We start from the raw sequence: 20,097 nt of genomic DNA on the forward strand, positions 1-20,097 counted from the left end.
GAAACCTGTTTGCGGCTTCGTAGTAAACAAATACATTTGTTAGCCGCTTTATAAAGTGTTTTGCATATTTTTTTGCCCCATTAGAATTGCGGCTGCTTTGCTCATTAAGATAAATAATATTTTGTTTATTTATTGGAGATTTGTTTTTATTTGAGTTAAATAAATATATCTCAGCTCGTGAGATATAAAAATGTATTGGAAAATTAGTAAAGTGAAGAAAATTTGTTGGTACTAGATTCTTTAAACTGTAAATTATTGATATCACTGAACTCGATACTCGTTCTTTCTTTTGCTTAACTAAATACACCCATTATCTTTATCTTGTCATTGACTATATTATTCCGTTCTCCACAGTTTCCGGTGCTGATATAATGGTGGAAAAAGGGAATATCTCAAGTGATCTGGTCACGATTTCATTCTATTCGTATGTGAAATTCTTTTTTTGCTTTCACATAGTTGATGGTTACAGATTTTTAAATTAATACTTGATATCGGTTATTAAGACTTGTGAAAAAGTCTCACTGACATATATTAGCTAAGTCAAACATGATCAAACATTTGTTCGATTGGAAGTGGCAATTTTTCAATCCATTAAGCACTCACTATATCTTCTGAGCTTAAGACCATCACGAGCCTTACGAATCCTCACTGAATTATGGGTACACATATTTCCAGTTGATCACCATTTATCATGTAAGCAATATCATGCATTCTTGCCAACAGGTGCTACTTTGGACTGAGTAGGCAATTGAAAAGTAAAGTCCTCTCTCGACGAACCAAAATCAAACTCTATAAGTCGCTCATTATTCCCGTCCTGATGTATGGCGCTGAAGCGTGGACGATGACAACATCCGATGAGACGACTCTTGGGGTTTTCGAGAGAAAGGTTTTGCGTAAGATTTATGGTCCTCTAAACATTGGCAACGGCGAATACCGCAGACGATGGAACGATGAGCTGTTCGATTTATACGACGACATTGACATAGTTCAGCGAATAAAAAGACAGCGGCTACGCAGGCTAGGTCATGTTGTACGGATGGAAGAAAACACTCCAGCTCTGAAAGTATTCGATGCAGTACCCGCTGGAGAAAGCCGCGGAAGAGGACGACCTCCACTCCGGTGGAAAGACCAAGTGCAAAGTGACCTGGCTTCACTTGGTGTTTCCAGTTGGCGCCAAAAAGCAAAAAGGAGGAATGAGTGGCGCGCTCTGGTGGATTCGGCTATAATCGCTTAAAGCGGTTCCTACGCCAAATATATATATATATATATATTGACGCAGAGTATTTTCAAATATAGAATCCTGTATATATATATAATAATAGTATCCAAAAGAGGTTGTGAGGAAACAAATAGTCTTCCTACTACGCATACTAGTACTATACTGACATCAGAAAGCCTTCTGGCAACCCATTTACACCAATTTACAATTACATTCTATTCTATTTAGACCCAGAAACGTAGAAAAACAACTGAAGCATATACGAGGTGTGTTCAAAAAATAACGGAAATTTAGGAATATTTTAAAGCCTCCAATATTAACGAAGAAAATTAATGGATTTTTTTTTTTCAAGGAACGAAAATAACCATTACTTTTCGGACACACGTCGTATGTGCTTTAAATTTACCCCCGAAAAATAATCCCCATAATATAATATTCAATAATTTTAATATTTTCCAACACAAAAAGATCAGTAGCGAAAATGATCTCGGTCGTATTGTAGTGAGCCGGAGCAAACGGTGACCAAGCCAGGATAGTTGGTCCGCAAGGATTTTCTATGTGTTGCGTGGGATTGGTAGGGACATCTACTGTCATGCTCTTATATCAGACCTATATTGTCAATATTTAGACTGCCTAATGGAAGCAATCACCCAGAGCGACCTACTAGAAATAAAAATGGAGAATCTTACACATTCAGCAGACAGGAACTATATGTCTATGGCAATTATAATATCAATCCCTATTCCCATTTTTGGGTGAAACCCTTTTATCTACGTACCTAACCTAACCCTCCCGAAAAATTTAATCGAATATATTTCTTGAAATTCTTCTTTATTTTATCTGCAATCTACAAAAGTACTTTCATACATATATCATATCAAAAATATTTAAGTTTTACAGTAATTTATTGTATTTAATCTTGGGTAAACTTATTCGAAACATAATTTGAGGTATCCACACATTGCATATCGAATTTGTCAGAAATTTACTCTATATTACACAGAGTGTACTGCATCCGCCACTTTCAGGGGTGCAGTTGCTTTACATGTGCCATGTAGCTCTATTTCTATATCAGACGTCTCGACTGCTGACCTTCCTGATCCTCATTTAAAATGTATGTACGAGGAGGGAGGTTTTCATGGTGCGATTGCTCTTAATTTATGTTTAATGTATCCAGTTCGTCAACTAGTTCCTTTTGAATAGCTGTGTTTCTCTTAGCATTAACGTTTCTCTTAGCATTAACGCTGGTACTCATCCGATAACGTGGCACTGTTGTGAAGTCTTCGTATTCCAGCTCTTTTTTAACACTTTTGGGTGGTAGAAGCATGTCAGGGATGTCAACCATCTCTGAGATTCTCTTAGCCATGCCCATGGTACTCATCCGATAATGCGGTACTGTTGTGAAGTCTTCGTCCTCCGGTTCTTTTTTAACACTTTTGTTTGGTGGAAGTGCATCAGGGATGTCAACCATCTCTGAGTTTCTCTTAGCCATACAGCTGGTACTCATCCTATAGCGCGGCACTGTTGTGAAGTCTTCGTATTCCAGCTCTTTTTTAACACTTTTGGGTGGTAGAAGCATATCAGGGATGTCAACAATCTCTGAGCCAAAGTCCATTAGTGGGATGTCAAAAGTAGATGAGTTTCTCTTAGCATTAACGCTGGTACTCATCCGATAACGCGGCACTGTTGTGAAGTTTTCGTCCTCCGGTTCTTTTTTAACACTTTTGTTTCGTGGAAGTGCATCAGGGATGTCAACCATCTCTGAGTTTCTCTTAGCCATACAGCTGGTACTCATCCTATAGCGCGGCACTGTTGTGAAGTCTTCGTATTCCAGCTCTTTTTTAACACTTTTGGGTGGTAGAAGCATGTCAGGGATGTCAACAATCTCTGAGCCAAAGTCCATTAGTGGGATGTCAAAAGTAGATGAGTTTCTCTTAGCATTAACGCTGGTACTCATCCGATAACGCGGCACTGTTGTGAAGTCTTCGTCCTCCGGTTCTTTTTTAACACTTTTGTTTCGTGGAAGTGCATCAGGGATGTCAACCATCTCTGAGTTTCTCTTAGCCATACAGCTGGTACTCATCCTATAGCGCGGCACTGTTGTGAAGTCTTCGTATTCCAGCTCTTTTTTAACACTTTTGGGTGGCAGAAGCATGTCAGGGATGCCAACAATCTCTGTTGGGAAGTCTATTAGTGGATACAGTGGTATCTGTACCATTGGTATAGTTATTTCGAGTTCCCCTAACGTTTTTTGTGGTAACTGTTTTATTTTTTCGTCTTGCTTGGAACTTTTCACTTCACCTTTGTTGTAGTGAGCAAACTCCCGTCGGCGTTTTGTTTGTCGCAATATTGGACTCTGCTTTCTTGACATCGCCTCATATGTCCGCAAGTCAAGGGGTTTTTCTTTTGTTTCAATGTTCTCCTCTCCACTCAAATGCATTTTGCTGGAGCTGTAGAAATCCATAACTGTAGAGAGTTCAAAGCGTCGTTGTTTCAAAGTCAGTAACTGAGAATGTTATGATGTTGTGAGGAAAAGTCTGCCTTATTTATACTAGCCTGCGTTAGCATGAGCTTGTATGTCGGACAGGTAGAATTTATAGAACCTTTTTACCTGTCCATAAGCCTATTTTTTCCAAAGAGTACTTGCATTGTAGTACCTGAATTCTAAGAAGTTGCATGATTATGATTTGGTTTGAAAAGGTAGTTTGTTTCATTGTTGCAAGTTAACCTTCGTCATAATAGATTTCGACCTCGAATAATTAAGCACACGGCTTACTAAGATCAATATATCTGACTAAATGGGTTTGTACAATGAAGCTAGTGATTTCTGTATTAAAAAATGTTGAAATTATTATATGAAATTGTGAATCGAGTAAATGTTTTAGAAGGGAAAAATCTTTACTATTCTGGAATCCTGATGTCAGTTGCTTTATTATGAGTCTTGGTTTCCATTCCCATTTTTGGTTCTGTATACATTTTAAAAATTCTAAAATATGTTCCATTAATTAACTTGCGATTTTTTATTTATATTATATATAATATATTTATATACACTGGTGGCCACATAATTAGGGACAAAATAAAGTTGAGTAAAACACGCGTTTCAGTTCAATGTTTTTAGCACTAAATATTCGCCTAGAGACCAACTGTAAATTGCAACCTTATATTTTAACTGTGCTCAAAAATGTAGCACGTTTTTGAGTCGCAAATTTAGACACTTGGCAGAGGCACCTTCCCAATTAAGGGTCCGGACATTCCAGGTGCATGCCCTTATATCATTATCCTTAAAACGTTTGTAGGGGACGTCATCAAAAGGGGGGTGTCTCATCCGAGGCTTTCGTAGATTTTTCATTGGGGGGTGTTTTTATGTGGTGGGTCCCAAACCCTACACACAACCGCATAAGCGGGCTTCGCCTTCTCACTTTAGCTCGCCTTCAAACGGATGTCTGTTGGCTACCCAGAGGATACTTGGTCTAAAACCGGAAGTCGTGAGCTGCTTGAACCATGTGGAGAAGAATCGTTTCTGGCCACTCCCAAGTGAATGACAATCAAAAACTTTCCTCACTTGCGTGAACTTCTCCACATGATCCCATCGCGCTCTGGTGGATTCGGCTATAATCGCTTAAAGCGGTTCCTACGCCAAATATATATATACAGTGCACTCGCGGTAACGTGAACTAATTAAAACCAAGGGAGTTCACGTTAGTGAAAATGTTCACGTTAGCGATTGTCGAATTGGAAAACGCAAAATAACTTCAAATTGCTAAATTCAGGATTTTTACACATTTAAATGTAAAAGTATTTTATTATTGCTATTAGTATGTTCATGGGTATGAACATACATATTAAATTGCGAATAAAATTTCACATTAGATTTATTCATTAAAAAAAATTCGTTATCTTTTTCTGCTGCTTTTTCCTTTCTAATAGCTGAAATACTGCTTTCTCCCTTAAGCGTCTAAGTACACTCATGTCGCTTTGATCAACCATTGCATCTCCAGCCCATTGCAATGCCTTGTTAAAGATTTCAACTTGTTCACGTTACTGAGCTTTCTAAGTAAGTTTGTTCACGTTACAGAGTAGTCAATGTAAAAAAAGCGTGTTCACGTTAGCCGGTGTTCATGTTAGACGGTGTTCACGTTACCGCGAGTGCACTGTATATATATAATATCATGCAAACTACAATCTGAAAACAGATGCAAAAGGCTCATCACAAAAAAATAGTTTCTATCGTTGCTTAGAAGCACCTATTCTATTATATATAGAATACTTATTGACGCAGAGTATTTTCAAATATAGAATCCTGTGTGGCAAGGCCAAACTTCAATCAATTTCATCAACTAAAATGCAACCCTGCAATATAATTATTTGATGCTGATATGGCAACACTGAAATATCATCTGTTCGATCCTTCCTTTTTCTGGTGATCTCGCAGCAGTAGCTACACACATCCTACTTAAGAATTATAATTTATTTATTATTATTGTGGACATCCCACACCTGTATATATATATAATAATAGTATGTGAGGAAACAAATAGTCTTCCTACTACGCATACTAGTACTATACTGACATCAGAAAGCCTTCTGGCAACCCATATAAACCAAGTTACAATTACATTCTATTCTATTTAGACCCAGAAACGTAGAACAACAACTGAAGCATATACGAGGTGTGTTCAAAAAAACGGAAATTTAGGAATATTTTAAAGCCTCCAATATTAACGAAGAAAATTAATGGATTTTTTTTTTCAAGGAACGAAAATAACCATTACTTTTCGGACACACGTCGTATGTGCTTTAAATTTACCCCCGAAAAATAATTCCCATAATATAATATTCAATAATTTTAATATTTTCCAACACAAAAAGATCAGTAGCGAAAATGATCTCGGTCGTATTGTGGTGAGCCGGATCAAACGGTGACCAAGCCAGGATAGTTGGTCCGAAAGGGTTTTCTATGTGTTGCGTGGGATTGGTAGGGACTTCTACGGTCATGCTGTTATATCTGACCTACATATATTGTCAATATTTAGACTGCCTAATGGAAGCAATCACCCAGAGCGACCTACTAGAAATAAAAAATGGAGAATCTTACACATTCAGCTTCCTGTCTATATGTCTATGGCAATTACTTGCATAAAACTTTTTATATAATCATATAATATCAATTATACAATCTATCCCTATTCCCATTTTTAGATAAAAGCCTTTTATCTACGTACCTAACCTAACCCTCCCGAAAAATCAAAGATAATATATTTCTTGAAATTCTTCTTTATTTCATCGGCAATCTACAAAAGTACTTGCATACATACATATATCATATCAAAAATATTTAAGTTTTACAGTAATTTATTGTATTTAATCTTGGTTAAACTTCTTCGAAACATATTTTGAGGTATCCACACATTGCATATCGAATTTGTCAGAAATTTACTCTATAATACACAGAGTGTACTGCATCCGCCACTTTCAGGGGTGCAGTTGCTTTGCATGTGCCATGTAGCTCTATTTCTATATCAGACGTCTCGACTGCTGACCTTCCTGATCCTCATTTAAAATGTATGTACGAGGAGGGAGGTTTTCATGGTGCGATTGCTCTTAATTTATGTTTAATGTATCCAGTTCGTCAACTAGTTCCTTTTGAATAGCTGTGTTTCTCTTAGCATTAACGTTTCTCTTAGCATTAACGCTGGTACTCATCCGATAACGTGGCACTGTTGTGAAGTCTTCATATTCCAGCTCTTTTTTAACACTTTTGGGTGGTAGAAGCATGTCAGGGATGTCAACCATCTCTGAGATTCTCTTAGCCATGCCCATGGTACACATCCGATAACGTGGCACTGTTGTGAAGTCTTCGTCCTCCGGTTCTTTTTTAACACTTTTGTTTCGTGGAAGTGCATCAGGGATGTCAACCATCTCTGAGTTTCTCTTAGCCATACAGCTGGTACTCATCCTATAGCGCGGCACTGTTGTGAAGTCTTCGTATTCCAGCTCTTTTTTAACACTTTTGGGTGGCAGAAGCATGTCAGGGATGCCAACAATCTCTGTTGGGAAGTCTATTAGTGGATACAGTGGTATCTGTACCATTGGTATAGTTATTTCGAGTTCCCCTAACGTTTTTTGTGGTAACTGTTTTATTTTTTCGTCTTGCTTGGAACTTTTCACTTCACCTTTGTTGTAGTGAGCAAACTCCCGTCGGCGTTTTGTTTGTCGCAATATTGGACTCTGCTTTCTTGACATCGCCTCATATGTCCGCAAGTCAAGGGGTTTTTCTTTTGTTTCAATGTTCTCCTCTCCACTCAAATGCATTTTGCTGGAGCTGTAGAAATCCATAACTGTAGAGAGTTCAAAGCGTCGTTGTTTCAAAGTCAGTAACTGAGAATGTTATGATGTTGTGAGGAAAAGTCTGCCTTATTTATACTAGCCTGCGTTAGCATGAGCTTGTATGTCGGACAGGTAGAATTTATAGAACCTTTTTACCTGTCCATAAGCCTATTTTTTTCCAAAGAGTACTTGCATTGTAGTACCTGAATTCTAAGAAGTTGCATGATTATGATTTGGTTTGAAAAGGTAGTTTGTTTCATTGTTGCAAGTTAACCTTCGTCATTATCGATTTCGACCTCGAATAATTAAGCACACGGCTTACTAAGATCAATATATCTGACTAAATGGGTTTGTACAATGAAGCTAGTGATTTCTGTATTAAAAAATGTTGAAATTATTATATGAAATTGTGAATCGAGTAAATGTTTTAGAAGGGAAAAATCTTTACTATTCTGGAATCCTGATGTCAGTTGCTTTATTATGAGTCTTGGTTTCCATTCCCATATTTGGTTCTGTATACATTTTAAAAATTCTAAAATATGTTCCATTAATTAACTTGCGATTTTTTATTTATATTATATATAATATATTTATATACACTGGTGGCCACATAATTAGGGACAAAATAAAGTTGAGTAAAACACGCGTTTCAGTTCAATGTTTTTAGCACTAAATATTCGCCTAGAGACCCACTGTAAATTGCAACGGTATATTATAACTGTGCTCAAAGATGTAGCACGTTTTTGAGTCACAAATTTAGACACTTTTACTAAAATTCGGCGGTTTGATGAATTTATTGTATTTTGAGTGTGCTGGTGCTTGGTCACATAATTAAGGACACCAATTTTTTTATTGTGTTTTTTATTATTTTAACACAAAAACTTGCGGTAAGTTGTATAAATCATTTGTATATTAACTAAATATTCAATATCAAATAAAATAACTGTTAGATATGGGTCGAAAAAAGAGTTGTACTCCAGAATTGAGGAAAATGATTATTTACAAGTACGTGAAGGCAAAAATGTCCATTAGAGCCGTAGCGAAGGAACTTTTATGCTCAAAATCAATGGTCCACAATGCTTTGATTCATTACGGAGGACAGGGAGTAAAATAAGCAAAAAACGGCCCAGAAAAACTACTTCAAAGGACGATCGTGTAATTTGTAGAGTTTGCAAGTCGAATCCTTTTTTAACTTCCAGGCAAATTCTTGGCACGATAAAGGATCAACTGACCAACGATGTATCAACACGAACCATCAGATGTCGTCTTCTTGAATCGCAAGAAAAAAACCGCACGTATCAAACAAAAACTTAAAGAGTCGTATTAAATTTGCAAAGGAGTATATCGGAAAACCCTTAGATTTTTGGAAACAAATACTGTTGAGTGATGAATCCAAGTTAATTTATTTGTTTCAGATGAGAAACAATTTGTTCGTTAAATTTTCAATAAATCTATACCTTAGAAGATAATAAATATGGTAACTGAAGTTTAAAAAATACGTCGCTTTTAAATTATAAAATAAACCAATATTTTAAAAGAAAACGGAGTGTCCTTAATTATGTGACCACCAGTGTATTTATTAAATTTTTTCATTAAAAATCTTTTTAAAATAACTCGAAAATACAAAATTTGCTTATCCCCTTAAATAATATATCAAACTAACTTATCGGCTACATAATTGCAATATACATATACCCATATATACTCTAAAACACTTTGTGGCCTGTCACAATGACCGGAATAAAGTCTAATTTGTATGCATACGCTGATTAATTAATATGTTGCTTAATCTCTCAACAAGAACCAAAGCAAAAGAGCCAAATAACTGCACAACAACTTTTAGCCGAAATTAATTTACTTAATTCAGCACGTTTTGGCCACTCACTTTTTAGTGCTTAGAACCAAAAAACAACAACAAAAAATTGTCAAAAACATTTTTATGCAATTAAAAATAGTGTGGCAAATTGTTGCCAAGTGGACATGGCCTGCAGTTGAAGTTGTTGTTGTTTTTATTATTTTTATAAAATATTTTTTTTTTTAATTATTTTTGAAAATGAAAAACTGAACAACCTACCAAAGTTTGTAAATTTGTATAAAAAGTGTACAAGTTATATACATATACATATGTATCAATGTATTATCGCACGTCGATTTCGGTTTGACAGAAACAAGTTCGTTGCTTAAGTCTTTCGTAAACATTCTTAACATTGGCTGTAAACTGTAGTGACGGTCAGTTACTTTGCTAGTATGTATATTTTCTTGCTGTTTTTGGTATATTGACAAGTTTACAAAGCATATCGGTCGGTACAAAAACAAAAATAAAAAAAATTAAAAAAAAAAAAAAAAAAAGATAGCGCATGCTGCCACACGTCAACTGCCAACGCCACATTTACAACTCAGTTAAGCGGCTAATTTTTCAAAATTATTGGCTGTTGTCTGTTTTTGTTGTTTTTTTAACTATTTTCTGCAAAAAAAAAAGAGTTTTCCTTGCCTCTCAAGTTAACATATTTCAACATTTTTTTCACCACAAACACAACATAATCTAAAAATAACTGCTTTAGAATGACTTGCTTCCACTCCATAAACACTGAAGAAGAAGCAGTAGAAGAAGACACAAAATAAGCTTCAAAAGAAGCTCCAAAAAAGAATACAAATAATTTTTCAAAAACGTCACTCACCTTGTGCGCAAATTTCCGTTGCGTGTGTTGTTCAATTTGGTTGCGGCCAATTTGAAGCTGCTGCCGCCATTGCCGCCGCTGCCGACACCTGCACCACCGCCGCCGCCAAGTCCGAGCCCGCCATTACTACCGCTATTCAGCTGACTTGCGCTCGTGCGGGGCAAACGTGGATTACCGGCACCGGTACGCACGGATGCGCCACCACTGCCACCTGCGCCAGCGCCGCTGTTGCCATTGCTGCCGGCTGCCGAAACGGCGCAGTTGTCGCTACTCAGCAACGCTAAAGTGCAGACGAACAACAGCAGCGCTATGGTGAGCGATGAACGTTTGTTGTTGATGTTGTTGTTGTTGCGACAACAACGAATGGCATGCCCACCATTATCGCGTTTATGGTTAGTGCCAGTGTTGTTGATGCTCATGTTGTTGCTATTATTGTTGTGCATCGTTGTAATTCGTGTTGCTGTTGTTGTTGTTGCTTTCGATTGTAAGAACCAGTTCTTGGCTGCTGGCTTTTGTTGCTTCACTAGCAGCAATTGTTGTGATTGTTGTTGCTGTTTCTGTTGTAGTGATGGCTCATAACTGGCATGCTGCCGCTGCTGTAATTGTTGTCGCTTTAGCTGCTGCTGCTGTTGTTGGTTGGCCTTTAAGGCCGGCATATTGCTGTGTAAGTTCGATTATTCGAATGTTGGGAGCGCGTTAATGCTGCTCTTCAATTTTTTCTTTTGTTTCACGCACGATTTCTTGTTTGTTGTAATTTTTGTTATTTTCACTATTTTTTTTTGCTTATTCTTCGTCACTTCTTGCTTTAACACACCGCGTTTGCACGTTTTATTTTTACAATCATTCAAAATTTAACTGTGCACTGTTATTTTTTGTTGTTGTTGTTGTCGTTATTTTTTTTTTAAAATAAGTAATACCCGTATATAACAAATGCACTGATATTGACTGTAAACAAAAATGGACATATTACATATAAAAATACGAATTTGAAAAAAGTGAATGTGCTAATGGCTCAAATTTATTTCTGTCATCAGTTCTTCAGGTTGACTTACGACTTTTTATTATTATTACTTTTTAATTATTCAACAGAAATATGCACCTGTAAATTATGGCAATTAAATATTATTAATTACTCAGAATTAGCTGGCTTGCTTTGCTGTCCTTCTTTAATAAAAAAAAAATTTTTTGTTCGATGATTTGTACTTTTTCAAAATATTTCTATTATTAGGGTATACTTTTTGTAAATAAATTGCAATTATGTCACTTGAAAGTACTGCTTACATAAGACAAATATTCTAAGCTCCAGAAATATTCAATTATATCTAGTAATCAATCAAATCACAATGTGAGAATTTCGATAGACGACTATTTCGAAGAAAATGTCAAAATATAATTTATTAAACAATCCATAGAATATAATTTTTCATATTTTATAATTGCGCGGTAATTTGTATAAAAAGACCCGTATAGAAAAAAGTTTAAATTAATACTTATTTAACCCAACTAAAAATTTCATTGTGTAAATCAAGTAGTGTACCATAGGATGGGTTTGGGAAAAGGATAACCGACAGGATATGTAAGGGTGTTTCGAACTTCAATACGAAAGTATTTAATTAAAAGTCTATCTTTTAAAGAGATTTTACTCGAGTTTGGTTGCTGTTAGTATTGTCGTTACCATTAACTAGTTTTATTATATTTTTCTCTATATTTTAATGTTGCATAATCAATTGATACTTTGTTCAAACTTGTTGTCAACACCTCCATATATATTGGCTGTCGACAACCAAATAGATAAAATGGCTGATAAATAATCAAACTACTGGTTGATATTTGTATGTATACATATATGTATATAAACATAAATACTGAAAGCAAAAGCTGAATTTTCATAGAACTTTCAACAAATTCAAATTGGTATGAAGTTCAAAACTACTGACTTCACATTGTAACAACAACTTGTCTCACACATACACCTCTCATGGATATTGCAATCGCAACACGCAGCGCCATAATTAAATGCACTTTTGATGTCGCGAAAATTTTGAAATTTTTCAAATCTTACTCACTCACTTAGTCTTAGTCTATTACTAGGCACACAATTTTCTAAGCATTCTACGCGGCTCAGGAGTATTAGCATGCCGCTTGCTTTTAAGCCATTTTTTCTTCTTCTTATTCTTCTCGATCAGCACCAACGCGCCGCTCATTGAAATATTTCGGTAATAACTTAAAAGGCTGTCGTACAAATCTCTTTTTGAGAAGTTGTTCAGCTGGAAATTGTGGTTTTTATGCGACGCGTTGCTGCTGTCATTTCGTGCACAATGCTGCACTCGCATGCGTCGTTTGTTAGTGTTTTTGCTGTTGTTGTCTTTTTAGTTTTATTGTTATTCTTTTTTTATTAGTACTCACTGTTTGATTTGCCACACGCGCAATTCAATATGATCAAACATATCTATGATTTCAAATTTTCTTTTATTTTTTTCTATTTTTTTTTTTTTTTTAATTTTTTATGCTGTGTGTTTTTCTACACTGCTGCATTTATAATTGAGTAAATGAATTTACAAAGACTTAATAAAGTTCAAATTAGCTGCGATAATAGTTGAAAGTAATAAACATTAGTAAAATGCCATTAAAGTGTCATACACGTCAAGTGTTAACCTCTTTATTGTTCGGCATGTGGATGCGAAGAAAAAGCAAACAAAAAAGAAACACAAAAAAATATATTTATCAATACAATTATGATTTTATACTGCATTGAATTGTAAATGTATGCATTATGTATTTTTTGTTGCTTGAACCTCAATGTTGATTTGTTTGGAATATACCAAGGTAGAACTATATCGGAACATTCTTGATGACTGTCTAACGTTTTTGAGGCTAAAATTAAACCAACTTTGCTCCGACTCTTTCAACCTTTAGTAGGAACTATCTGGTCTTAATAGACTCTTGACTACTTGACTAAAATTGTCCTAGTTAGGTCATGCGAACGGGTATCCACCACAAAATATAATCTAACCTAGATGCTTCGTTGAAATTAAGGTATATTCTATGATAATAGGGCACATTTAACAAAAAACCTCAAGAGGAAAATAAACACATATATTTATAGGAGTCGGTGCTGTTAACAAGTGGGTGTACATCTCCAAGAGTTTTTTGAAAACGGAATTTTCTAAATGGAAAACATCCAGCGGAGCCACACTTATGCTTGGACACCCGAAAATCTAGCAAAGGTAGATGTCGCTGCTGAAAAATAGCAATCAGCTGATGAAACTTACCAACTTCTCATGAAAGTCGAAAGTTATCGAGTAGCCGGCAGTGTAAAGGGCAAAAAAGGACTTCTCAATAAAAATTTTGATTGATCCATTAAATTGGTTGTGTAAAAACGTTACTAGGCCTTTTAATGCACTAGGCAAAGATTAGATGTGGAGAGTGAGTGGAGGTACATATCTGAATTTATTACAATTATACTTTCTACTTATGGAGAGAAGAGAATAAAATAAAATAATAATTCTCTGTATAAAATAAATACTCATTCCAAAAGTAAAATATTACCCTACTACTGTTTCAAATTTCATTTATATATATTTCTGGGTATAAAATTGGAAACTCTTATGTTTTTTTTTACTCTTTCTTTCTCTCATAATTTCTACGAAAATTACGTGCAACTAATTTGTCCTTGTTATTTTATTTGAAATATACACATTTCAGTGTGACTAACAATAAACCAGAGTCAAAAAACAAATTATTTGTAAGTAAAATACCAGAAATCCAAGGATTAGTGAAATTAATAATATTTTTTATGAATTTACGCCAATTCCTATTGCCTTGTATATTTCAAATTCGCATGTTTCAAAAACTTATCATTTTCAAGACCTTCTTTTGTACTTTCATTAAAAAAATATAATATACTTTTTTATAAAAAAACAAAACTACAGAATACTCTAGAAAAGTAAATCGATTGGTATTTGGGGTAATTTACTTTTTCGAATAATTTACTTTTCCAAATATATACATAAATTATCTGTTTTTATAATATTAAATGCATTTTTAAACTTAAAAAATTCATTCATTTATTTGCTTCAATAATACATATGGATTTACATGAAAAACATATTTACATTTACATACATACATATGTATTTACTATGAAGAGAAAAAATCTTGAATATTCTTTTGTTTTTTTTTTCTTTTGCAATATATTTTCTGACCATTTTTGTACGACAATTCAAAAAGTCTGACACCTGATTTGCATCGTTTTCATTTTTAAACCAGTGGGTCAAGTAGGAGAGTTTATTTACTAAAAAGACGCGATAAACAAGAGAGTAAGTGTTTTTGCAACATCGTAAAAAACGCTGCTTGCTTCGTTTCGAATTTTTTATCACACTCTCTGAAAAGTAAATTAAAAAATTAAAAAATTTACTTTTTCGAGGTGCATGTGTAATCCTAAAGGTGATTAACTTTTCCGCGATTATTTACTTTCTGAGAATTTACTTTTCGAGAGTATACTGTAGTTTACTTCACCTTAGGCCAAACAAACAAAAGGCAACACTCAAAAATTCAAATCGACGACTTTGACAAATTGTACGGATTTTTGACACAACATAAACAGTAACAGTTGGCGAGCGAAATATTTTCGTGATTAATCTCCGAGCATTAACCACCAGCTGTGCTATTGGAGCTGACTTTTCTGACCATTGGCAGCAACAAGTGATCGGGAGTACAAAGGCTTATGAGCGGCCATATGCTATGTACATATGTGGATATGTGATCAATGACTTGTATTATGGATAGGTTAAGCCATTTAGCGGGGGCATGCGCAATAAATTTTTAAATATGTGGTGCTAAATTATGCTGATTTGACTTTTGAACTCGTTTTTCGGTAGAAAGTGTGAGTTAAAATTTTCGTTCGTTCGTTTTTTATGAATATTGAATGGAATTCCTACAAAAATTATTGCACCAGAGGGAAGTTTAGTTGAATTATATGAAATTGTGAGAAAAATGTTTGTAAAACATGTAAAACATCACGGAATATATATTTTTTTCATATATAATTTTTTGTATTTCACGGTCTTCGCACAGTTGTAATGAACATATTTTTCTCACAATTTTCCCATTTTGTTTATGTAATCTGAAAGAAAGACATTAATAATGATATCAACATTGAAAAAGCGTGTCGATTGCTACGAATATTCAGGTATAGTTTATATATAGAAAAATCTTTTTAATAAGAATTAAGTTCTTGCCTTCTTGTTCTCTTAAAAATTTATAATGTAAGGTGTTACCGATGACTTGCTGGACACCAGTCATATAGTAATGACCTCGTGTATTAACTTTTTTGGCAGATATCCATATTTAAATTAGTTGACTATTCAATATTAAATGAATTATTCCTAACTGATTTCAATACAGGACAACGTCTGTCGGGTTTCGAAAAAAAAATAAAACTAAAATTAAACAAGTAAGGAAGGGCTAAGTTCGGGTGTAATCGAACATTTTATACTCTCGCAATTTATTTATTTTACTTTATTTATATTATATAATACAAAATTTGACCCACATATTCGTCATTTATATTGTATAAAGTCCATTGAAAGTTGGAAACCATAATATTAGGTTAGAAGCACCGAGGTCCTCGTGTTCGATATATGGGGCCTTGAAAACCTATGGTCCGATTTCGGCGATTTTTAGAAAGGGGCTGCCACACTATTTACATAGTATTTGTGGATAGTTCTGCACCGATATCTTCACTAGTGCTTACTTTATATATTGTAAAGTTAACGATTCAGATCGTCTTCAAAGTTCTGGTATATGGGAAGTAGGCGTGGTTGTGAAGCGATTTGGCCTATTTTCACAACATATCATTGGGATGTAAGGAAACTATTACAAACCAAGTTTCATTGAAATCGGTCGAGTAGTTCCTGAGATATGGTTTTTGACCCATAAGTAGGCGACGCCACGCCCATTTTCCATTTTGTAAAAAAATCTGAGTGCAGCTTTCATCTGCCATTTCTTATGTGACATATTCTGAAGTTTTTCGTTAATGAGTTAACCCACTTTTAGTAATTTTCAACCTAACTTTTGTATGGAAGGTGGGCGTGGTTATTATCCGATTTCTTTCATTTTTGGACTGTATTAGGAAGTGGCTAAAATAAAAACGACTGCAGAAAGTTTGGTTTATATAGCTCTATTGGTTTGCGAAATATGTACAAAAAACTTAGTAGGGGGCGGGGCCACGCTAGAGATGGGATTTTACCCGGAAAAAACCCCAATGTGGGAAAAAATAGGGAAAAAACCCGGGGAAAATTACCGAATGGGATATTCGGGTTTTTTCATATTACTAACTTTGTTTATTTTCATAATTCAATAAATACGTTATATACATATACTCCATGCTCTCTAATTAAATAAAATGAGCAGTGGTGTACGCGTTGGTGATCTATCTATCTCACACGTTGTTTTGCCTTCGTACTGTGCGCACTTGTGTTAATTTGTTGGTATAATTGACGACTTGGATTTTGTTTTGTGGACTTTTGGTTGCCTAGTGCTTAAATACGTGATTTACTTTGGGTTGACAACTACTGCTATTCTTACGGACTTCGATACTTACTTCTTTTTATGAACGGTAACTTACCGGTAAGTTTGAGCTTTAATATTTGTTATATTAAACTATAGAAGTTTTATATTCCTTGCAAACCTTGTACTTTTATTCATTACAGTTGTACTTATTTCATATTAGTTTCGTAGGTATACCTACTCTGTTAATATACAATACTCTAGAACAACTCTATGCATTTCTACTGTTTTTTTTTCCTTAGATCACATCATGACCAGAAAGAAAAATACTGATGTATGGGAAAACTATTTTCATTCGGCAAACAGTAAAACAGTAAAATGCAAACACTGTGAAAAAGTTTACCAATTTGGCAATGTCAGCAAGATGACCAGCCATCTGTTAAAATGTTATAGATGTCCAACTGTGATCAAGAACAAATTACAGAAAATACCTGTTACTAGCACAACTGCCACAAATCTGCCCTTGCAAGCTGAATCACATAATGAAATGTCACAGGATAACAGTTTGACGGATACAATTTCTAATATTACGACTTCATCAGAAATTTTAACAGAAAAAAAACTTTATCTAGATCAGCTCTTATCGAAGGCAATATTTGTTACCGGTTCTCCTTTATCCATCGTTGAACATCCGCTGTGGGTACGATTTTTTGACGATTTGCAACCACTTTATAAGTTACCATCCAGAAAAGCTATCTCCACAACACATTTGGAAACTATTTATAATGAAATGGTCAATGAAATTACAGACGAACTGAAGTCTATAAATGATTTACATTTGCAGTGTGATGGCTGGAGCAATCAGCGCAATGAAGGTATCATCAACTTCATTATTGCAAAACCTGAGCCTGTTTTTGTTAAAAGCCTTAATACTCTTACAAATCGACATACAAGTCAATATTTATCTCAAGAGATAATCAATGTTATAAACGTGTATGGAGGCCACAAATTTGTAACCGTTATCGGAGATAACGCAAATAATATTCAAAGAGCATTTCAGATAGTTAAAAATTCGTATGCACATATAATACCGCTGAGATGTGTAGCACATACATTGAATTTGCTATGCGAAGATTGCTTAAAACTAGAACCTATTAATGCGTTTATATCGATCGCCACAGATACAATAAAAGCAATAAAAAGAAACCAAAGTATGAGCGTTTTATTAGCTCAGATTGTAAAAGAAAAAGGTTCAGGTGAAACATTAAAATTGCCTGGGAAAACCCGCTGGGGCAGTTACTGCACTGCGTTAAAAAGTTTAAAAAAATCCAAAGTTGCATTACAAACATTAGCAGTTCACGAAGATGCCAATATTTCAAGCGAAATAAAATCAAATTTATTGGATTTAAATTTCTGGACCATGGTAGAAAATTGTATAAAACTACTGGAACCTATAACAGATAAAATTTTCAAACTTGAAGGCAATGTTGTTTTGTTGTTATAATAAACTGCTGGTTTTAGTTTAGTTCCTGAATCAGGGTACACATTTTCACTTTTCGAACACTAGGCAACTGCTAGTGCCCTATATACGCTGGCGCAAAGTATGTGCGCATCGCAAAGTATGTATTTTTCGCTGCATTTGTTCTAAAAATAATAAAAAACTGTTAATTTTTCTTAAGATCGTGATAATTACGTTCTATAATGAAAATACCCGTCAATTGGGTTTTTTCCCACATAAATACCCGGTTTTTTCCCAAATGGGAAAAAAACCTGGGTTTATTCCCGTTGGGTTTTTCCCACTGCCCATCTCTAGGCCACGCCCACTTTCCCAAAAAAATTACATCCAAATATGCCCCTTCATAGTGCGATCCTTCATACCAAATTTTATTTCCATAGCTTTATTTATGGCTTAGTTATGGTACTTTATGTGTTTTCGGTTTTCGCCATTTTGTGGGCGTGGCAGTGGTCCGGTTTTGCTCATTTTCGAAAGCAACCTTCCTATGGTGCTAAGAAATGAGTGTGCCAAGTTTCATTAAGATATCTTAATTTTTACTCAAGTCACAGCTTGCACAGATGGACGGACAGACAGACATACGGATTTGAACTCCACTCTTCACCCTGATCACTTTGGTATATATAACCCTATATCTAACTCGTTTAGTTTTGGGTGTTACAAACAACCGTTATGTGAACAAAACTATAATACTTTCTTTAGCAACATTTGTTGCGAGAGTATAAAAATATGGACCGTGAAACATTATTACAAAATCAGTTTTCGATTAAAAAAATTTGTATTTCAACATGTTAGAATGCGAATATTTGCCTATGTACATATGTCTATATATATGTATTAAAATAAATTTTTGATAAGGCAAACAACTTGCAATATTGACAAATGAGCTGCTAAATGTTTATTTTTTCGCAAAATTCTGAAACAACGAATGCGAAGTCATATATTAATTTTGTCTACTGCTATATTTTAAAATTTTCTTGCTTTCTACGTGAAAATAAAAATGTTTGCAAATGGACTTAAACTATATAAAAAAATTTTCTAACTTTTCAAAATATTTATTGAATTTTTTTATGTACAGTTGAACTTCCCTAACTCTAATCAAAACTTAGACTTGACTTATATTGTCATTTCAAGAGTTCGTGTTATGGAGAACTTTGAATAATAGAAATTGGAGCTATGAAATTTCAACTATTTATTTTTTTATTCACTTCACTAATTTTTCACTTTATTCATTTCTTTTCACTTTATGTGAAGTTATTTTGTTTTTATTACGTACCTTTCTTAATTTTGTCTTAAATTGTTAGATAAACATATTTTAAAGTATTCAAACTAATGGATATCAATCACGTTTTACTAAAACTTCTTAACTAGAAGATGTCCTATTTTTTTTCCTTCTGATTCCAATAACAAAACTTTCATTATCACTCACATTTTTTATTTATTTTTAACTTTTTATACTTAAAATCCGTCACTTTTCGATTTCAAATTTATGTTTGACTTCATTCTAAATTCCTCAATCGCAGCTTTTCTCAAAACACACCACACAATTATTAGCAAAGCCTTCGGCATCATCTGCCTTTAATGCGCCACTAATACGCAGCAGCGATCGCATATTAATCATACGCACCGCTGCATGGCTAAGTAAAAATTCTACAAATCAAACAGTTCACAACTGCAGAACACTAAGAAGTCACGTTCACCGCTTAACTACAGAAACACACATACAACTACGTCAGACTAACGATTTGCAACGTCAACACTTCGGCAAAATAAAAGCAAAGCACCGCAGGTCACTAATAAAAAATATTAAAACTAAAAAACAGTTAAATCAAAAGCAAAACTAAAAG

The 20,097-nt window shown here is 34.5% G+C and overlaps 3 protein-coding genes across 4 annotated transcripts in view; 2 read left to right on the top strand and 1 right to left on the bottom strand.

The window, feature by feature from the left end:
* Nucleotides 1–20,097, bottom strand: part of LOC105216992 (tenascin-R) — a 175,504-nt gene that overhangs the window by 152,902 nt on the left and 2,505 nt on the right. For both annotated transcript variants that reach the window (XM_054234886.1, XM_011191789.3), the window contains exon 2: nucleotides 10,228–11,172. In XM_054234886.1, the coding sequence (XP_054090861.1) occupies nucleotides 10,228–10,883 (656 nt within the window). In that variant the 5' untranslated portion in view covers nucleotides 10,884–11,172. The remainder of the gene's footprint in view (nucleotides 1–10,227; nucleotides 11,173–20,097) is intronic.
* The window catches only part of LOC105216989 (zinc finger protein 845), a 166,848-nt gene that overhangs the window by 80,913 nt on the left and 65,838 nt on the right, over nucleotides 1–20,097 (top strand). The gene's annotated exons all lie outside the window — the stretch shown is intronic.
* Nucleotides 17,065–19,249, top strand: LOC128922838 (uncharacterized). The gene has a single exon (XM_054234888.1). It carries the CDS (start codon nucleotides 17,162–17,164, stop codon nucleotides 18,239–18,241), a length of 1,080 nt encoding a protein of 359 aa, XP_054090863.1. The 5' UTR covers nucleotides 17,065–17,161; the 3' UTR covers nucleotides 18,242–19,249.

Source organism: Zeugodacus cucurbitae, chromosome 6, assembly GCF_028554725.1.
Source record: "Zeugodacus cucurbitae isolate PBARC_wt_2022May chromosome 6, idZeuCucr1.2, whole genome shotgun sequence".
Taxonomy (NCBI): domain Eukaryota; kingdom Metazoa; phylum Arthropoda; class Insecta; order Diptera; family Tephritidae; genus Zeugodacus; species Zeugodacus cucurbitae.